The sequence below is a fragment of the Myripristis murdjan genome, chromosome 19 (assembly GCF_902150065.1).
Source record: "Myripristis murdjan chromosome 19, fMyrMur1.1, whole genome shotgun sequence".
In the NCBI taxonomy this organism is placed as follows: Eukaryota; Metazoa; Chordata; class Actinopteri; order Holocentriformes; family Holocentridae; genus Myripristis; species Myripristis murdjan.
The window spans coordinates 468,333-488,560 of NC_043998.1; the positions used below are offsets into that span (position 1 = coordinate 468,333).

At 41.3% G+C, this 20,228-nt stretch overlaps 2 protein-coding genes across 2 annotated transcripts in view; both read left to right on the forward strand.

Annotated features, from left to right (window-relative positions):
• The window catches only part of mtr (5-methyltetrahydrofolate-homocysteine methyltransferase), a 106,493-nt gene extending 101,928 nt beyond the window's left edge, over positions 1–4,565 (forward strand). The window contains exon 34 of the mRNA XM_030077580.1: positions 2,582–4,565. Coding sequence (XP_029933440.1) covers positions 2,582–2,671 — 90 coding nt within the window. The 3' untranslated portion in view covers positions 2,672–4,565. The remainder of the gene's footprint in view (positions 1–2,581) is intronic.
• Positions 4,566–5,935: 1,370 nt separating this feature from the next.
• The window catches only part of ryr2a (ryanodine receptor 2a (cardiac)), a 666,625-nt gene continuing 652,332 nt past the window's right edge, over positions 5,936–20,228 (forward strand). The window contains exon 1 of the mRNA XM_030078094.1: positions 5,936–6,018. Coding sequence (XP_029933954.1) covers positions 5,968–6,018 — 51 coding nt within the window. The 5' untranslated portion in view covers positions 5,936–5,967. The remainder of the gene's footprint in view (positions 6,019–20,228) is intronic.

Sequence of the window (20,228 nt, forward strand, 5' to 3'; positions counted from 1 at the left end):
GCCATCTTTTCCTGAAATTCAGGAGATGTCCATATTGAAAGCATTTTTATGTCATGTACAGTACAGGCCAAAAGTTTGGACACACCTTCTCATTCAATGCGTTTTCTTTATTTTCATGACTATTTACATTGTAGATTCTCACTGAAGGCATCAAAACTATGAATGAACTCGTGGAGTTATGTACTTTACAAAAAAAGGCGAAATAACTGAAAACATGTTTTATATTCTAGTTTCTTCAAAATAGCCAGCCTTTGCTCTGATTACTGCTTTGCACACTCTTGGCATTCTCTCGATGAGCTTCAAGAGGTAGTCACCTGAAATGGTTTTCCAACAGTCTTGAAGGAGTTCCCAGAGGTGTTTAGCACTTGTTGGCCCCTTTGCCTTCACTCTGCGGTCCAGCTCACCCCAAACCATCCTGATTGGGTTCAGGTCCGGTGACTGTGGAGGCCAGGTCATCTGCCGCAGCACTCCATCACTCTCCTTCTTGGTCAAATAGCCCTTACACAGCCTGGAGGTGTGTTTGGGCTCATTGTCCTGTTGAAAAATAAATGATGGTCCAACTAAACGCAAACCGGATGGGATGGCATGTCGCTGCAGGATGCTGTGGTAGCCATGCTGGTTCAGTGTGCCTTCAATTTTGAATAAATCCCCAACAGTGTCACCAGCAAAACACCCCCACACCATCACACCTCCTCCTCCATGCTTCACAGTGGGAACCAGGCATGTGGAATCCATCCGTTCACCTTTTCTGCGTCGCACGAAGACACGGCGGTTGGAACCAAAGATCTCAAATTTGGACTCATCAGACCAAAGCACAGATTTCCACTGGTCTAATGTCCATTCCTTGTGTTTCTTGGCCCAAACAAATCTCTTCTGCTTGTTGCCTCTCCTTAGCAGTGGTTTCCTAGCAGCTATTTGACCATGAAGGCCTGATTGGCGCAGTCTCCTCTTAACAGTTGTTCTAGAGATGGGTCTGCTGCTAGAACTCTGTGTGGCATTTATCTGCTCTCTGATCTGAGCTGCTGTTAACTTGCGATTTCTGAGGCTGGTGACTCGGATGAACTTGTCCTCAGAAGCAGAGGTGACTCTTGGTCTTCCTTTCCTGGGTCGGTCCTCATTTGAACCAGTTTCGTTGTAGCGCTTGATGGTTTTTGCGACTCCACTTGGGGACACATTTAAAGTTTTTGCAATTTTCCGGACTGACTGACCTTCATTTCTTAAAGTAATGATGGCCACTCGTTTTTCTTTAGTTAGCTGATTGGTTCTTGCCATAATATGAATTTTAACAGTTGTCCAATAGGGCTGTCGGCTGTGTAGTAACCTGACTTCTGCACAACACAACTGATGGTCCCAACCCCATTGATAAAGCAAGAAATTCCACTAATTAACCCTGATAAGGCACACCTGTGAAGTGAAAACCATTTCAGGTGACTACCTCTTGAAGCTCATCGAGAGAATGCCAAGAGTGTGCAAAGCAGTAATCAGAGCAAAGGTTGGCTATTTTGAAGAAACTAGAATATAAAACATGTTTTCAGTTATTTCGCCTTTTTTTGTTAAGTACATAACTCCACGAGTTCATTCATAGTTTTGATGCCTTCAGTGAGAATCTACAATGTAAATAGTCATGAAAATAAAGAAAACGCATTGAATGAGAAGGTGTGTCCAAACTTTTGGCCTGTACTGTACATGTTCACAATGATAGACAAGCCCCAGTGTTGTATAGTGACATTTCCTTGCCCATACACTCTACTTTGATTGAGGACATGTTTTAGATAGATAGATAGATAGATAGATCTTTATTGTCATTGCACAATCATATACGGTATAATAATGCAGCGAAATTAGGGCTCAGTACTTTCGGTGCAGGGCAGAATAGAAAGCATCGTGCAACCTGCTAGTTGAATAGCCGAGTCCGGTATAGATGGCTGCAGCCATGTCTCTGATATCAGAGAGATGTAGCAGTCACGGAAACACTTGTTGAATGCAATGTGCAGGCGCAGTTCATCGATTTTGTTAGTTATGGACCTGGCATTGGAAAATGCTGGGAGGCGGCAGCTTAAAGGGTTGTCTTTTCAGCCGAGCTAATGCACCGGCCCTGCAGCCTTGCTTTTGTTTTGTTTTGGTGTCCTCCGGAATGTCCTGGTAGCGATGAAAGTCCGGTGAAATTTGTATTCCGCAGCGTAATCCCAAGCTCAAAAGGTCCTGACGACTGTACGCATACATTGCCCAACATATGGTGGTGTTTCCAGCTAAAAACACAACCGTTCACACATACAAAAACATATAAAACGGCACCAAGAGTGGAGAGCTGTAAGCCACTGCGTCTATGCGCGCCGCCATGGCAACCCCGTTTTACACCCCTTCTCTTAAGTATGGAGAATCTAAGTGAATTAGAGTTGAAATTGACAAGGCACATTGATTGTGTAAAAGTAACTTAGAACACTCTCAGTAAGTCCTGGAATGAACATCACAAATGTTGAAATTGGATTTTGCCTTTGAAGTTTTAAGATGACAAACATTTCAATAGTAGAGAATGTCTAACAGAGGACTTTTTTCACTTCTGTGCACTTCTTGTTTTTAGGTAGAGGACTATGCAAGGAGGAAGGAGATGAGTGTGACGGAGGTGGAGAAATGGCTGGGTCCCATACTGGGATATAATACTGATGCATAGAAAGCAGTCTGACAACACCATTAGTGATCTGGAAAAAGAGGGATCACTCCAGGGCTGCATTTCTGCATAACAACATGAAATCAGATTTATAACTGACATTTGTACCACAGTAGTGTACTGAATATGGTTATCTAAACAGGGAGTAAATGATAACACCTGTGCTTCAGAAACATTATATTTGCATTTAAACCCACCTTGGCCCCTGTCACTGAAGTGGATTTTGTGGATTTTGGTCTTGAAATGTACACCTCACACAACAGGTTGTGCATTTCAGAATGGCTCACTCTGGGTTAGTGTATTAAATCCAGTGAGCTTGACATGAGTGATTCAACTTCAGTTTTGGGCTGTAAGCTATGCAAATTAGGCTTTTACTCTCCTCACCTATCCTCAGGTTCTATACAGCACACACATTTTCCCAACAAAAGTGACAAGACAGATGGCTTCAGATCAGAATCACATTTCATTGTCTCTCTGATATTGAACACGTTAACTAGATGACTACACTGAATAAAATCCAAGGTTCCAGCTTTGAGATCTTCACTGCTGTTGGTAGAATCCATTATCCAGAAAAGAAAAGAAATTATACTACACCAACAAAATAACCACTGGATATGTTTGTTTGTTCTTTTGGCTGTGGCAGTTTCAAAACACTAAACCTCTCCCTGCTGTGATTTATTGTTTTAGAATAATTTGAGCATCTGTATGAGGAAGATAATTGGATCTGTGCATTCAGCTACTATAATTATTATTATTATTATTATTATTGGTTGAAGTAGTAGTAGTATCATTCTATAGAGTGGTTTTAATATCATTTTTACATTCAAAGCCACATGTAACATTTGATTAATTCAACCTTTTTTCCATTGTTATTTCATCTGGATTTGCTGATTTAACTTCAAGTTGTTTTGTGTGTTATCTTATAATTTGTGATGGAAGTTGGCCGGTTGATACTTGCTGATCTTCTGTTTATGATGTACATAATTTTTGACAAGCATGTAGATGTAATTTTTCAATCATTGTTTTGTACGGTGTTTAGTAGTACCACTGTTTCTACTTTCTTTCAGCCGCTCCACATTACAATTTATGGAATTTATAGACAACCTTACATTAATATTTTATTACCAAACAACTGCTAATTTTTCACACATTGACGTAAAGCTGGTTAGTTTCCCACTGACATCCAGTCATATGCCATATATTATCACCAGTGATTAAGTGGTAAATATAAATTAGGCTAAACTATGACATCAAGCTGGTGATCATCGCAGGGCAAACCTATATGAACAAATGTTAATTAAAAGTAAATGCAATCCGTTTTTCAATTTTATTCTTAAAAGCTTTTACTCCTAACCCTGCATCAGTTTGCTGTGGCATTCTAAGAATTTAGACCCTAATATAGTGTATGTCAGCTAAATGAGGGGGTCATTTCTAACATTAAAATTAAAAAGGTTGGTAAAGTTAGTTAAGAGGACATTTCCCTCTACTACACCCCAGTTACTAATATTTGGATTGTATTTGGATTGACTGTAAGGGTCATGAAACATTTGATTTTGAAAAAATAGCTTTTTACAAATTGAGATTAAACCTATTCTGTTTCACAATGAAATCTGTAGTTTTTGACATTTTCACCATGCAGTATGGGACAGTTGTTTTCTGCAAGACTGCAAGTCTTAGAAGCCCTTAACCTTTAGTTACAGTGTTTGATCTCAGTTTGTATGACACTTTGATAGACAGAAAGTGGACACATAGCCTAGTTTCTTAATAGGTCTTACTATATTTGATTTCGATTTTTTCATGACAAATGATTGTGCAGTTAAAAAAAACACCTACTGTTTACATTTATGAGTTTGTAAAAAAAAAAAAAAAAAAGAAGTTAAATGAATAATTTGTTAAATGAATAAATGAGGTACTGTACGCCTTTCTGTCTGATCTGCTTTAAAAACACACTATGACTTACATGTATTAGTCACTCTTTGGGCTTTGGACAGTTCCTTATAGATATTTCACAGAATGATAATTAATATACAAGTTAAACAGAAACAAGAGTTAAGTGGAATATCAGTAAGCTGTAAATTATATTTCAGCAACATACTGACATTCAGTTGTATGTGTTAGCTGAATTTTAATCACCATCTAGGGCTAGTTGACATTATTGTTGGACCCCTGCTGCATTATTATGAAACCCACCAGAGTTCATGTTATGGGTATTGTTGAAGGACATCTTTCTTGGACATGCCCACAGGGTTAAGGATGTGTGAGGGCTTATGTCATGTTTGTTGGGGGCAACAGGCCAACACATTATATGACCAATTCCAACACTGGTGGGGTAGCCTGCCAAGGATTCTGGTGGGATCCATATCAGCGCACCCTTGCGAAGAAGAAAGGCCTAGGAACTGGTATGTTAGTTCTTTGAAAAGTCAGTTGCTGAAATGTAATTAATAGCTTATTGATTTTCTAACGAACTCTTGTTAATATTTAACACACACACACACACACACATATATATGTATATATATGTATATATATATATATATATATACACACACACACACATATATATCAATTGACATTCTGCTGAATACCTACTTTCCAAACAGTGTTACTTACAGCTTATATTAAGGCTAGACTAGTGGTTTTCAAAGTAGGATCTGGGGACCCCCAGGGGTCCTCCAGGGGCTTCCAGGGGGGGCTTAGAAAAATGAGAAGTTCTTTCACTGTACTTTAATTCACTAACAATTGTGAAATCTTGTGAAACCTGAGCAAATTCACTTGATTCATTTCAAAAGGAGGGGGAGTTACAAAAATGCTTAAAAAAAACGAAAATTAATCGAAAATTACACCCCCCCCCAAAAAAAAAAAAAAAAAAAAAAAAAAAAAGAGGAAACCGTTAAAATTAGCAAACTGTGTAATTATTAAAAATGTTTTAGGCACAGGGAAAACATTCAGATGCCTCTCGTAGTCAAACATTTCATACCTCGCACAAACCAAAATATCGCTTGCTATGCAGGGCCCTACAGGGTAAAATCACCTGAAATGGAGGTCCTCAGCTCATTGAAAGGAAAGTCAACTTGGGCGTCCGGAAAAGACTTGGGAGAGTAAACTAACAAACACACACACACACACACACACACACACACACACACCTACCTGTGCTGCTCCTCCCTCGGTGTGCGCGCCATCCAATGAGAGGCGAACACCATGTGGTGGCTTATGCCATCTCTCCCCCTCACAGACGCGCACACAGTATTACTGTGGTAGCACGCATTCACACACATTCTGACTGTCCGCGGGAGACCATGGCTGCTGAAGGGGGAGAAGGCGAGGATGAAATCCAGTTCCTTCGGACTGTAAGTGATTTTTAAAAGCTAAATAACGTCGGAAAGGCTGACACTGTGCGTGTGTCTTGATGCCGCTGTCTGGCTCTAGGTGTGTGTTCGTGGTGTGGGCAGGGTTTACCGCATTCAGGATGACAGCTCTACCAGCTATTTATTAGTCAGTGAGACCGCATCATGCCCACAGATGGATATATTATTTCTATGCGCTTTTTATCACCGAAGCGCTAGGAAAACTGTAGGGCGGACGCTGAGGTGTGACTATGTACTAACAGATGGAGAGAAAGCCAGCGAGCGGTGTGTTGCAGCCAGTGTTTCTGTGAGTCTTTATGCCATAATGGCAAAGCCGCCTCCGCCACTGTTGTGTGTTGGGAGGCTGCGGGGCGCAGTGCGGTGCGGACTGGCAGTTTGAAGCCTGCTGCATCTGCTTCACTTCAGCCTTTTAACACACGTTCTCTGATTATGCAGCTGACATCTCAGCCTTTAAAGCTTTGAATCAACATCACGGCTCATTTTGGATGTCTGTTGATTTTGATTTGATTTTTCAAACTGAATCAGTGTTGAAATCACAACGTCTTACATTTAAACATGACTATAGGTTAACCTTGCTGTTCACGCTATGTTACATGATTCGCCATTCAAAATAATATGAGTTATAATAATTAGGAAGACAGAATTTTACATATTACATGTACTCAAGGAAATGTTCATTCAATGTTCATTCATCAGTAGGCCTATTTTGTCAACATTTTTAAACTATTAAGCCTCCAGTGTTGTATCCATGTTGAAAGAATGTTTTTTCCTAAATTGACATTGTTTCAGATTTAAATGTTGGATGTTGATAGGTGGTCATTTGTGTCAAAATTGTGGCTGTTCCTTTGCACTTAGATTGGAAATCAGAGTGAAGAAAATCGCCATCTGAGTACAATGCACATAGGCGTTTTGGACAAATGTTGTGGACCTTTTCGGAAATCATCTTACAGTTTTTATGATGTATTACAAATTTAATATTGGTGTAGAGGTGTACATATTTCAGTTCACTGGTGGAGTGTTTTTTCCTACCTGAACAGTTTTTCACCTGTCAGCACATATGAAGACATGAGTTGTGTTTTCCCCCAAAAAATTATTCTTATGGTCTAAATATCAACCACCATGGGACACCATTGGATAGATATTTTGATCAATAACCAATATGTTATACTTGGACTATAACTTGAATTATTATTATCTGGGCACTTGACAGCTGTTATAAACCTTTGTCATTGCTGCTAGCAATGTTACATTGTTAGCACCCGATTCTTTTGTTGAAAGCCCAGGAACAGACCGGAGTCAGTCTTCAATTTTCTGATGCAATATTTATTATGGTCACATATAAAGCAAGGCAGCGCTGGTGTGAGATGTGTGTGACAGATGTGTGTGACAGAGCTCTCGCAGGATCTCAGTCAGAAAGAGCCCCGATATCAGGAAATGATACACATTTATGTTCTTGTACATAGATGCAACCGAGAATAATTGGCCAGTTACCCGGACATGAACAGGCCAACCACTGTCCATGCCTTGTCTCTAGAATGTGTGATGCTATGTGTGTGAATGTTGACTGGGCGTGCATCTAATGCAACAGACCTAAATAACAAGATAAAGAAAGTACATCTGGCTCCTGCTGTGTCTATCCTCTGCTTAAAAGCCAAGCTGTCCTGAACTATGTAATACATTGGATAATGCAAGAAACATTGAACTATAAGGCCAATTGTAACAACATGGTAGGATATAGACTTCTATTATGAACACAGCATGATATAAATATGTAGGAGGTTGAATATGGGTCAGTTATATAGTTAATGAGATTATATTAAACTCTGATTTTCATGTTTTAGCATTTATATGGTAGGAAAAGGTTATATCTGCTTGTTTGGCACCATAAACTGCTATTAACACATCAGAGTACACCTCAGATCCTCCCATGATTACTGTCAAGAGCATAATGTCTTTGTACTGCTGCAGTCCATGTGTATAGTCTGTTGTTTATCTGATGTCTTAGGTTTTTGAACTGGATGAGCATCCTGCTGTAATTGTACTCTGTTATGTCAGTAAACTATGTAGTGTCTCCATACCATCAGCACCAAGATTAATTCAAATAGAATGACCAACACTAATGCAATGCTGGAAAAACACCTTTTTTTCTGGCTGAATGATGACCTTTCCAGCATTCCAGCTATTTCCATCTACAGTGTTCATGTGAATATGGGGATATAACTTCACTGAACATGAAGGTAAATCCCTGAAACAAGCTGATTTTTGTTGGAGAAAAGGTCATGAGGTCACCAAAATCAGGAGGGTTCTTCCACAAGGGATCATGAATGTGTACAACAACTTTGAAAAGATTCAAATGGAAGGCATTGGAAAGTGGTTTAACTGCTTACTGACCTGCCATATCAAAACAAGCCTTGTGGAGTCCCCTAGTGGTGACCTTCAGACCCTACACAAGCTTTATGCAGTTCATAAAAATATCATAATACGTTAAACTACAAAAAAGGGTTGTAAATTTTAAGGACCAATAAGCTACACAGAAACAAACAACAAACTTATATGGCTTGTTTTTTTTTTTTTCCTTTTTAATGAAACTGTCTACTAAGGAAAACAAAATGGCGTCTGCACACTACGATGGCATTTAAAGGTCTATATTGTGTAGCTAGTTGATCAATTAGAGCATAATCTTAACATCAAGAAAAAGGTAAACACACTACCAGTCAGAAAATAAACCCATTAGCATATATTAACTTGTGTTCTTACTGCTGCACTTATCGCAAATTTAAAGAAAATGAAAACTGCACCTAGAAGAGTCCCAAGCTGAGCAACATAAGAAAATCCAGGCAGTGATCAGGTTCTATGCAGATACACACACAAGCACACACTTCTAGTGGCTCAGAAGTGATGATTGAGATGAATTATTTTTGTATGAGGCTATACATTGTTTTGTTTTGTTTTTTTTGTTTGTTTGTTTGTTTTTGTTTTTGTTTTAGGAAAATCCTAGTCATTCTGCCTTTAAACCACCTTTTGGTGCCGGTGTGTTATTCTTCCTGCCAAACATGCAGTATTCCATCAAAACTCCTTCAATGGCACAGTGATCAGCTGTATCCTCACACAACAATGCTTATTTCCCAAGTTTAAGGCCCTGTCTTACTGTTATTCTTAAGAATGTCTGATTGTATTGTGATAAATTCTGACACCTATCTACCTAAATAAAGTGGTCTGACGTTGGAAAAAAAAAGAAGAAGAAGATGCCAACAAGTTAAATTTCATTGGGCATGGCCACAGTATACACTATATTGCCAAAAGTATTCGCTCATCTATCCAAATCATTGAATTCAGGTGTTCCAATCACTTCCATGGCCACAGGTGTATAAAATCAAGCACCTAGGCATGCAGACTACTTCTACAAACATTTGTGAAAGAATGGGTCGCTCTCAGGAGCTCAGTGAATTCCAGCATGGTGCTGTAATAGTAATGTAATAGGATGCCACCTGTGCAGTAAGTCCAGTTGTGAAACTTCCTCGCTACTAAATATTCCACAATCAACTGTTAGTGGTACTATAACAAAGTAGAAGTGATTGGGAACGACAGCAACTCAGCCACGGAGTGGTAGGCCACATAAAATCACAGAGCGGGGTCAGCGGATGCTGAGACGCATAGTGCGCAGAGGACGCCAACTTTCTGCAGAGTCAATAGCTACAGACCTCCAAACTTCATGTGATCTTCAGATTAGCTCAAGAGCAGTGCGTAGAGAGCTTCATGGAATGGGTTTCCATGGCCGAGCAGCTGCATCCAAGCCTTACATAACCAAGCACAATGCAAAGCATCGGATGCAGCGGTGTAAAGCACACCGCCACTGGACTCTAGAGCACACGTGTTCTCTGCAGTGACGAGTCACGCTTCTCCGTCTGGCAATCTGATGGACGAGTCTGGGTTTGGAGGTTGCCAAGAGAACGGTACTTGTCTGACTGCATTGTGCCAAGTGTAAAGTTTGGTGGAGGGGGGATTATGGTGTGGGCTTGTTTTTCAGACATTGGGCTCGGCCCCTTAGTTCCAGTGAAAGGAACTCTTAATGCCTCAGCATACAAAGACATTTTGGACAATTTCATGCTCCCAACTTTGTGGGAACAGTTTGGAGATGGCCCTTCCTGTTCCAACACGACTGCGCACCAGTGCACAAAGCAAGGTCCATAAAGACATGGATGAGCGAGTTTGGTGTGGAAGAACTTGACTGGCCTGCACAGAGTCCTGACCTGAACCCGATAGAACACCTTTGGGATGAATTAGAGCGGAGACTGAGAGCCAGGCCTTCTTGTCCAACATCAGTGTTTGACCTCACAAATGCACTTCCGGAAGAATGGTCAAAAATTCCCATAAACACACTCCTAAACCTTGTGGAAAGCCTTCCTAGAAGAGTTGAAGTTGTTATAGCTGCAAAGGATGGGCCCACATCATATTAAATCCTATGGTTTAAGAATGGGATGTCACTCATGTTCATATGTCTGTGAAGGCAGCCGAGCGAATACTTTTGGCAATATAGTGTATGTAGCAGTGTAGCACCAGTGACAGACTAATAATGAGGATATGAAGTGTAATGAATGTACAAGAACTGTCACTGGCTCTATTTCCAGACTTTTTTAATTTGCAAAATCCATGTGTGCAGGTGGTGAAAATGTGCTGGGTGAGGTGACTGGAGAAGTTTCCAGTGAGCTCTGTGCGTCTGACAGCAGTCATGTTCAATGCAGCGATTTTACAAACAAAAACTGTATAAAAACTAAAATTGTTGGTGATATATGCCCAGTAATAGAATAACAGTATAGGAAATTACTGAAGCTTTGTTCTGCAATTCTTTAATGCTTTTTCATGTAATCTTGGGTATTTACAACTGAGGATGTAAATTTCATCGGTTAATTACCATACAGTCCAATCTTCTCTGCTCTGCAGGGATAGGGAATGTGATGGTGAAACAACACTATTGAAATATTGAGCAGAAATTGATTTTAGCTGGCTTAAAACTTTTACAACTGAAATGTGCTTATGGAATAGTTATGTCTTACGAACACAAATAACACTGTTGGTTTGAGTGTTTATGTTAAAGTGAATCTTTGCGTATTGTGTAACCTGTAATATGAAGTGAACATAATGTGTGAGAGGAATCCTTATACCTATAATACTCCCTCCCACACATTTAATTAATTAATTAATTAATTAATTAATTAATTAATTAATTAATTAATTAATTAGACTTCCGGCGCCGACGCGAGTGGCAGCCTTTTCAGCATGGGAATTCCCTTCGGGATGAATAAAGTATCTATCTATCTATCTATCTATCTATCTAATTTCAACAATCTGGCTTCAGTTCACCACCTCACCATCTGCATCACCAATTTCCACTGCTTCCAAAATGTTTGTATGCATGGCTCAGAGTTTCCATACAGGCACGCATTCTCCTGTCAAGTTTGTTTTTATAGATCCCAATTTTTGCATGGGAAGTGGTGTACACTTCTTTCAGGCCCCATTTTGTGTGTACAAAACGGTTTAAATGAGGTCCCTGGTCCAGCAGCTTTCTTCGTGTTAATGCACTGAAATGTTTCCTTGACATCTACGACAGTGAGGACAATTCTGTCTGAGGTAATAGATGGTTATAAGTATTTTGGAACATTTTGTAAAGTTTTTTTTTTTTTTTTTTTTTTGGCATTTCTGCTTTATTTGACAGTTACAGTAGAGAGAGACAGGAAAGGCAGGGGAGAGAGAGGGTATGACTCACAACAAACGGCCTGAGGTTGGATTGGAACCCAGGCCACTGCGATCAGGGCTCAGCCTTAACACATGGTATACACTCTTATCCGGTGAGCTACTTGGACACCCCAGTATTTTGGAGCAAGATTCAAGATTCAAGATTTTTATTTGTCACATGCATTGAATGTACAAGTACAACAGCAGTGAAATGCAATGGCAACAACTCCAGCACTGTGTGGGGGCTGTGAGCGTCAGACAGCAGGGGGTAATAATGTGCTGTGCTGTCTGATGCCGCAGGTAGGTGATATGTGATGATGCAATCTGTTATAAAGTGTTTTGTTAATTAAGTGTTCAAGAGCCTTGTGGCCTGGGGGAAGAAGCTCCTTCTCAGCCTCTCAGTCCTGGCTTTGATGGAGCGAAGCCACTTGACTGAGGGCAGCCACTCGAACAGTTTGTGGTTTGGATTGTGAGTGTCTTTAATAATCCGACTTGCCCTAGACCTGCACCGCCAGGGGTAGATGTCCTGGAGGCAGGGCAGTGCTGTGCGGGTGATGCGTTCAGCACATCGGCTCACCTTGTGCAGGACCTTCCTGTCCTGGGAGCTGCAGTTGCTGTATCAGGCAGTGATGCTCCCAGAAAGCACAGACCCCACTGTGGTGGCGTAGAAGGTTTTCAGCAGCGTGGAAAAGATCTTAAATTTCCCTAGCCGCCTGAGGTGGTACAACCGCTGCCTTGCCTTCTTCACCAGGGTGGTGGTGTGCATGGTGCAAGTCAGGTCCTCAGAGATGTGAACCCCGCGGTACCTGAGCTGCTCACTCTCTCCACCGGCGTCCCGTAGATCCTGAGCAGTACATAGTGGATCCTCTGCTTCTCTCTCCTGAAGTCGACCACCATCTCTTTGGTCTTGGTGACAATCAGGTCCAAGTTGTTGTCCTTACATCATGAAGACAGCAGCTCCACCTCCTCCAGATAAGCCGTGTCATTGTTGTTGGAGGTCAGGCCTACCACCACTGTGTCATCCGCAAATTTCACAATGATGTTGGATTGGTGTGTCGCTGTGCAGTCATGGGTGTAAAGGGAGTATAGCAGAGGGCTCAGTACGCAGCCTTGGGGGGCACCAGTGTTGAGGGTAGGGAGCGGGAGGTGTGGGTTCCAACCTTCACCACCTGTGGTCTGCCAGTCAGGAAGCTCTGAACCCAGGAGCAGAGTGAGGAACTCAGCCCCAGGTCCCTGAGCTTGGTGACCAGTCTATGGGGAACTATGGTGTTGAATGCTGAGCTAATCAATAAACAGCAGATGCACATAATTCCCCTTACTGGTGTCCAGGTGGGAGAGGGTGGAGTGGAGGACATGAGTGATGGCATCGTCAGTACTCCTATTGGGGTGATAGGCAAACTGAAGGGGGTTCAGGGAGTCCGGCAGTGATGAACAGATGAAATCTTTGATGAGTCTTTCAAAGCACTTCATCACCACAGAGGTCAGTGTTACAGGGCGGTAATCATTTAGACCGGCTGGGTTGGTCTTTTTGGGCACAGAGCTGATGGTGGACTTTTTCAGGCAAGTGGGGATGACAGAGTGGGCCAGGGACAGATTAAAGATGGATGTGAACACCGGAGCTAGCTGGTTAGCACAGGGCGGTTCTCCTCACCTATCAGGTCGCTTGCTTTGATTATGCTAGCGCTGCCAGCCTCAAAGCGAACAAAAAAGGTGTTTAGCTCTTCCACCAGTGAGGAGTCCACAAAAGCCGAGGTGTTCACTTACAGTTATTATGAGGACTGGCAGCAGTAGTATTATAAACTTAAATTCACTGGAATCTGACGAAAAACCTGCTATCTAAGAGCTTTAAAGTGACACTGTTTGTTCACTCATCCTCTATAATCCGTAATCGTCCGCAGATGCACATGCATCTGCTGTCGCGGTTGCACAGTTGTTCCTCCACCTTATCCCTGTATCGCCTCTTAGCCGTTTTCACCGCTTGTCTGAGCTGCCGCTTTGTACGGTGACATATCTGCGGTGATGAGCCCCTCGTTATAGGCAGCGGTACGTGCTTTCAGAGCCTCGCGGATAGACTTATCCACCCACGGTTTCTGATTAGGAAAAACCTTCACAGTCACCATAGGAATAGTATCATCTAACAGCTTGGATATAAAGCACGTAGCCACTTCTGTAAACTCATTGATGTCATCCGAGCTCGCCCGAAGCATGTCCCAGTCTATGTCACTCAGTGCGTCCTGTATTGTGGCCTTGATTGGGTGGACAAGCTTCTGACCTCTTGCGATACCGGGGGTTCCTGTCTTAGCCTTTGTTTATATTTTGGTAAGAGGAAAATGGTGTCGTGGTCAGCCTTACCAAAAGCCGGCAGGGATATGGCTTTGTATCTGTTCTTGAATGGGGTGTAACAGTGATCCAGAAAGTTGTCACCCCTTGTGGGACATGTGACGTGCTGGAAAAAGTTGGGCATAACCTTTTTTGAGGTTCGCCTTGTTGAAGTCACCGGACACGATGAGGGCTGCATCTGGGTGTTTGGCGTAGTGTTTGTTGATGGTGTCATGTAATGTGGTGAGAGCGGTGTCTGTGTCCGCCTCGGGTGGAATATAAACGGCAAATATGATGACCGCAGAGACCAGCATTTAACAGAACTAGCTGGTAATTCAAACCTAGTAAATGAAGTGTTTAAATAATAGGGAAAAACAAAATTCATTATTTGTCACAGTAGGTTTAGTTGGAGATGACATTCCTTTCCTAGATTTCATGGTATCCCACACCTTTTGGGGTTTTTTTGGCTTTAAAGACATCTTCCAAGTGTTGTCTGTGTGCTGATTTTGCTTTCCTCAGGCTGACTTTTTTTTTTTTTTTTTTTTTTATGGCCACCTGTGACACTACCACTGGGGGCGCATACACTACAAACATTAAAATACATCCCAATTCTCCAGGCAAGTTAAAAGGTTTAACATCAGCAAAGATTTCTTCATTGGGATCACAGACCTTGCGTTTTACTGAGCACAGTCAGTACTGTAGGTTGTTTATGTACATGCAAATACCACCTCCTCTGGTTTTCCTTGAGTCTGCATCCCTGTCTACCCACACAAGGGTGAATCAGGGGATTTCAAAGAAAGTAAGGCATTGTAGGTTGTAACCAGCTTTCCGTGAAGCATGACAAAGATGCCTCACAAAATTCATAACAGTATTGCGTCCACTTTTTTACCCAATGAGAGCAGGTTTGTAAGAATGATAGATGGAAAGGGTGGTCTTCTACATCTCCGGAGTAGCTGATTTCGACTGCCCACTTTCCCTACTCATTTCTCTCCTTTTTTCAGTTCTGTTCAGCTCCTGAGGAGTATTATCCCACATCAAACAGTAGGAGTAGCTTGATGTCTCCCAAGTCAGCTGGAGTTGCATCTCCAACAGAGTCTCTAATCTGAATCAGGGTATCCGCGGGGTCTTGAAAAGTATTAAAAGGTGATAAATCAATTTTGGGAAAATTAAGACCCTTAAAAAGTATTAAAGTCTTATCACGACTTTATAAAGTCTTAAATTTTGAAAGTATTTTTTTCTGAATTAGCTGTCCAAGAGTTTGAGTCCCAAAAACATCGTAAAAGTGTGTGAATTTATACATTTTTATAAAAAAAACAAAAAAAAAAAACAAACAAAGATGAACAGGTATATAAAAAACTAGGCTATTGTGGGTGCATTTGTAAATTGTCTCTGAGAGCACCAGAGCAAGCAGGCGGGTGGAAATTCAGAAGCACAAGGTACGCTCTGGCACTCCCAGTGCATATTATGAACGCACTGAAATGTTACATGAATCCATGCGTTCAACTTAACTAGGGCTGAATCGCAGACGGAATCGCGGAATTAGCCAAATAAAAAGGAATCTATTTTTAATGCGGAATTTGACAATTTGAATTAAATGCTGTTTTTGTGTGAAATATGAATGTATGTCTGGGGAAAATTACATGGAGGGAAGCAAATCTGGGTGGCACAACCCCTTCAGTCGTTTCACCTGCACCTGCACCACCAAAAAAAAAAAAAAAAAAAAAAAAATACAACACCTGCACCTGCACCACCAAGAAAAACATTACAACACCTGCGCCGGCACGAGTCCAAAAGGCAAAGAAACTTTCCAGCTGCAGCAGCGCACTGACATAGATTGTGTATCAAAGTTGCCACTCCGCTCTATTTTCACTGGCTAACAGCAGCACACTGGCTTAGCTTGTCTATTCAGAGAAGCGGTATCACTTTGGCTTATTTTTCAATCTATGTTATCACATGCATACTACTGCTCATTCACACAGGCATACACCTGCTCATGGTAGATGAATTGTTAGGTCCGTTTGATAATTAATTTACATTTTTAAAACAAATAATAATTTAGCATCTACTCCTTCAAGATAATTTATTATGTTCTACAACTCATAAACATACACTAACACTACATACCGAGTGTTTGAGCAACATAGCCTATATCCTCTGTGCTACAAAAGATCCGTGGTAAAAAGTACTCCGTTGTTGTGCTGTGAGGTTTTAAAAAATATTGAAAGGGTCTTGAAAAAGTCTTAAAAAGGTATTAAAATTAACTTCAATATTCCTGCATATACCCTGTGTATGTGCGTGTGAGCCATGACTCCGTGTTTTACGTGTCCATGTTGTCACTCAGGTGTATTGATGGAGGTTGCACCGACTGACATGGCTGACAATAATCCACAAAATCCACAAAGTCATGAGCATAGTCTTCAGGACACTCCTCCCACACTTACACAGAAACATTTTCTAACAGATTTGATGAGTTAGATGACATTTGGATCATGTTTAACCTCCAACAAAACACGAAATAAATGGAGCATACTGCGACACAGTGCACATCTGAACAGTGCACCTAATTAGCTTACATGATTGATTATATGCGTGTCGGTGATTAAGACCATGACATCAAAATCTCACTCCAGTCAGGTACACATACCTTTTGTTCACACTGCCAAAACCCATTTCTCAGTCAGAAATAAGAGACTGTCATTGACAGTATGGCAGACGTAATCAGAGAAGAGCAATGCTAAGGTTGCATGCAAAGAGAGACAAAAAAACAGAAGGTGTGAGAGAGATTTGGAAAGGTTTTCCCATCTGATAACATTACAGATTACGTTACCTGCTTGAGTTGTGAGGTATTGTACAAATATGATGGAGAAGATGGGTAAATTTCTAAATTTGGAGGTTCTCAGAACATATATGACCCATTCAGAGCGGCTGACCCAAGGTCGGATGGTCCTGATCATGAAGGGAAGGGAACAATCCCATCCAATTACTGGCCTATAGCCTGCCTCTCAACAAAATGGAAGCTCCTGTCACGCATCATGACAGGTGGCTTAGATGACTAGGGACATGGCTCACTGCATGAGCAGGGCCCAGAAGGGAATTAGCACTAACACCAGAGCGGCCAAACACCAGCTACTGGTTGACAGAGCAGTCACTCAGGACTGCAAGGCCAGGAACACCAACCTGTGCACTGCCTGAATCGACTACAAGAAAGCCTACAACTCCATGCCACACACATGGATACTGGAATGCTTGAAGCTGTACAACATCAACAGGACCCTAAGAGCCTTCATCAAGAATTTGATGGGAATGTGGAGAACAACTCTAGATGCCAACTCAAAGCCAACTGCACAAGTTAGCATAAAGTGCAGCTTATACCAAGGAGATGTCCTGTCCCCCCTGCTATTCTGTATAGGCCTAAACCCCCACAGCCAGATCATCATGAAGAGTGGCTTCAGATACCAGTTCTGAAGTGGAGCAACCATCAGCCACCTCCTCTACATAGATCACATCAAGCTTTATGCCAGGAATGAGCACGAGAACAATCGTGCACAATGATATCAAGACAAGGAAGCTTCTCACAATGCATGGAGGGTTACACCCTCAGTCCACCTCTATTATAGAGAATTGTCAGTGTTTGCAGGGACAGACTGGGAGAGGGAAGAGGTCCAATGTAGACCCAAAGAGGGCTTTCACATTACATTCCCTTCTCAGAATCATCTCACAATCAGTCATATTGGAGGTCCTTGGTTCTGTGGACAACTCATTCTGTTGTTGGCCTGTAATTGTGATCATCATGCATCCACTGCATTTGTAGAGATTTTCAGTTATTCCCCCAACACACACACACACACACACACACACACACACACACAGACACACACACAGACACTACTTGTGTGTTTTGGCAAAAAGTAAAATGGAGCAAACTCCCTAAACTCATCCAGGATATACACATTCAACTTATAACTTTATTTGTATAGTGTTTTCTGGTGGGGGCACCTGGGTGGCACACCCTGTGGAGTGTGTATCACATACTACTGAGGCTAACTTAGCCACAGCGGCCTGGGTTCAAATCTGGCCCCAGCCCTTTGCTGCAGGTCATTCCCTCTCTCTATCCTGTCTCTTCTGTCTCACTCCACCGTGTTTGTCTAATAAAGCAAAATGCCCCAAAACAATCCTTAAAAAAAGTTCCAAAGTGATTTCCATAAAATAAATAAAAAATAATAAGTAGTACAATTATTATTATTATTATTATTATTATTATTATTATTATTATGAGGACTGGCAGCAGTAGTAGTATAAACTTAAATTCACTGGAATCTGACGAAAAACCTGCTATCTAAGAGCTTTAAATTGGGACTGTTTGGATCCAGTGCAGTCAATGTGTCTCAGCATGTTCTACACACTCTTCAGCTGTTATGAATGTAGACTATGGCTGGGGTTGTAAAACTTTTTCATTTTCTGGACCCCTAAGTTGACTTTCAGTAAGCTGTGAATATTTTTTTCACAGGCATTTAAACACAAGAAATTTCATCTCATACTCTTTGATGTTCCAGTAATTTTATGCAAATTTGCTGTTTTCACATTTTTTATTTTTCTCCGGCAAGTTCACGACTTCTTTCAAAACATGGGGAAAAGGGGATGAATAAATTGGCAAGAAATAAAGTGAAAATTTACAAGATAATGGCCAGAAAATTTGCAAAAACCTACCAAAAACATCAGCAAAAAATACTTCAAAATTACAAGAAAACTACATTTATAATTATTAAAATTATATCTATGTAAAAGTCAGATCAGTGATGCTGGATCAGATTTCTTGTTTTTAAATACTTGTTGGATTGCTGAGGACATCCTGGAGGACCTTCAAGGTCCCCTGGGAGTCCCCAGATCCCACTTTTAAAACCACTGGTCTATGGAATGGGATTCTGCAGGCTGGAGCAGGACTGATTATGCCATGCCCCGCCCACAAACTGTGGCATGGCACAATGAAGACCAGTTATTGTGTGAATTTTGTAAGAGCAGGTGGCTGTGGGATTAAGGATAGCCCTGTACAGACCTCTAGATTGGAGCACTTAATAAAAACAGCATCTTGATCCTGGCACATACACATAAACACAGACCAAAAACATGCTGTGCCTTTATTCCCCTTTTGATTCAAGGACAGGGACAAAACCACCATGTTTACTAGCGGTCTCAAGGAGGTCTCAAGGTTCTGTAAGAAGGAGGGGGAGGGATTAATATTGTTAGTTTTGTCTTTCTGTTTTTCTAATTACATATTATATATAGTAGGACCATTGTCAACTCATGTCAGGTCATCAATTAAAAACAAGGAATGCCTAAGTCAAAATAGCCTGAACCCATAAAGCTCAACACTGCACCAGAATTTTTCCTGTATGTTTGACTTGGCGTTTGAAGATAAGATGTTAGCAATCAAATGTTCACCACTTCATCCATGTTGGTCAATGGCTTTAATACTGTCAGTCCGTGTCAGTCAGGCAAGTGACTTCCCTTCATTTTATTCATTTTTGTGACCCAGCTGGATGTTCAACCCCAACCCACTCGTTTTTTGATAATAATAAAAGCTTCACTGGTGTTTCAAGTGGGATGGGGGTTAGTAGATAATGTTAATACTTAAATTTTTGTTTGAAATGTACCTTTAAGAAAGTCCCACAGATCACTAGTGTATTATTGATCAATTCTACAATAAATACATAATCACTCAAACTGCATCATAGCTACCATTTCTGAATGGGCCAGATTACATTTTAATAACAGAATGTAGCACAGACAAGCACAGACTAACATGTTAAAGAACTACTTTAAGAACTACTTTAGCTGCGGCCAGCAGCTCTATAGCTGACTCTGGTAGTTGGACGGTTGGTCTTCAAAACCTAGAAGGCTGTGTGTGTGTGTGTGTGTGAGTGTGAGTGAATGCATGCATGCATGGATATGTGTGTGTAGATGGTTGCAGCGTTTGCAAATTGCAAATTGCAAAATAGTACTGCAGTAGGCAATTTGTGTGTGTGTGTGTGTGTGTGTGAAAATACTTAAGGCTGAATTATGCTTACGGCGAAGCTTACGGGGGTTGTGCGACCGCCGCAGAGCCTTGCCGCGCGCCTCCCAAAAATTGTAACTACGCGGAC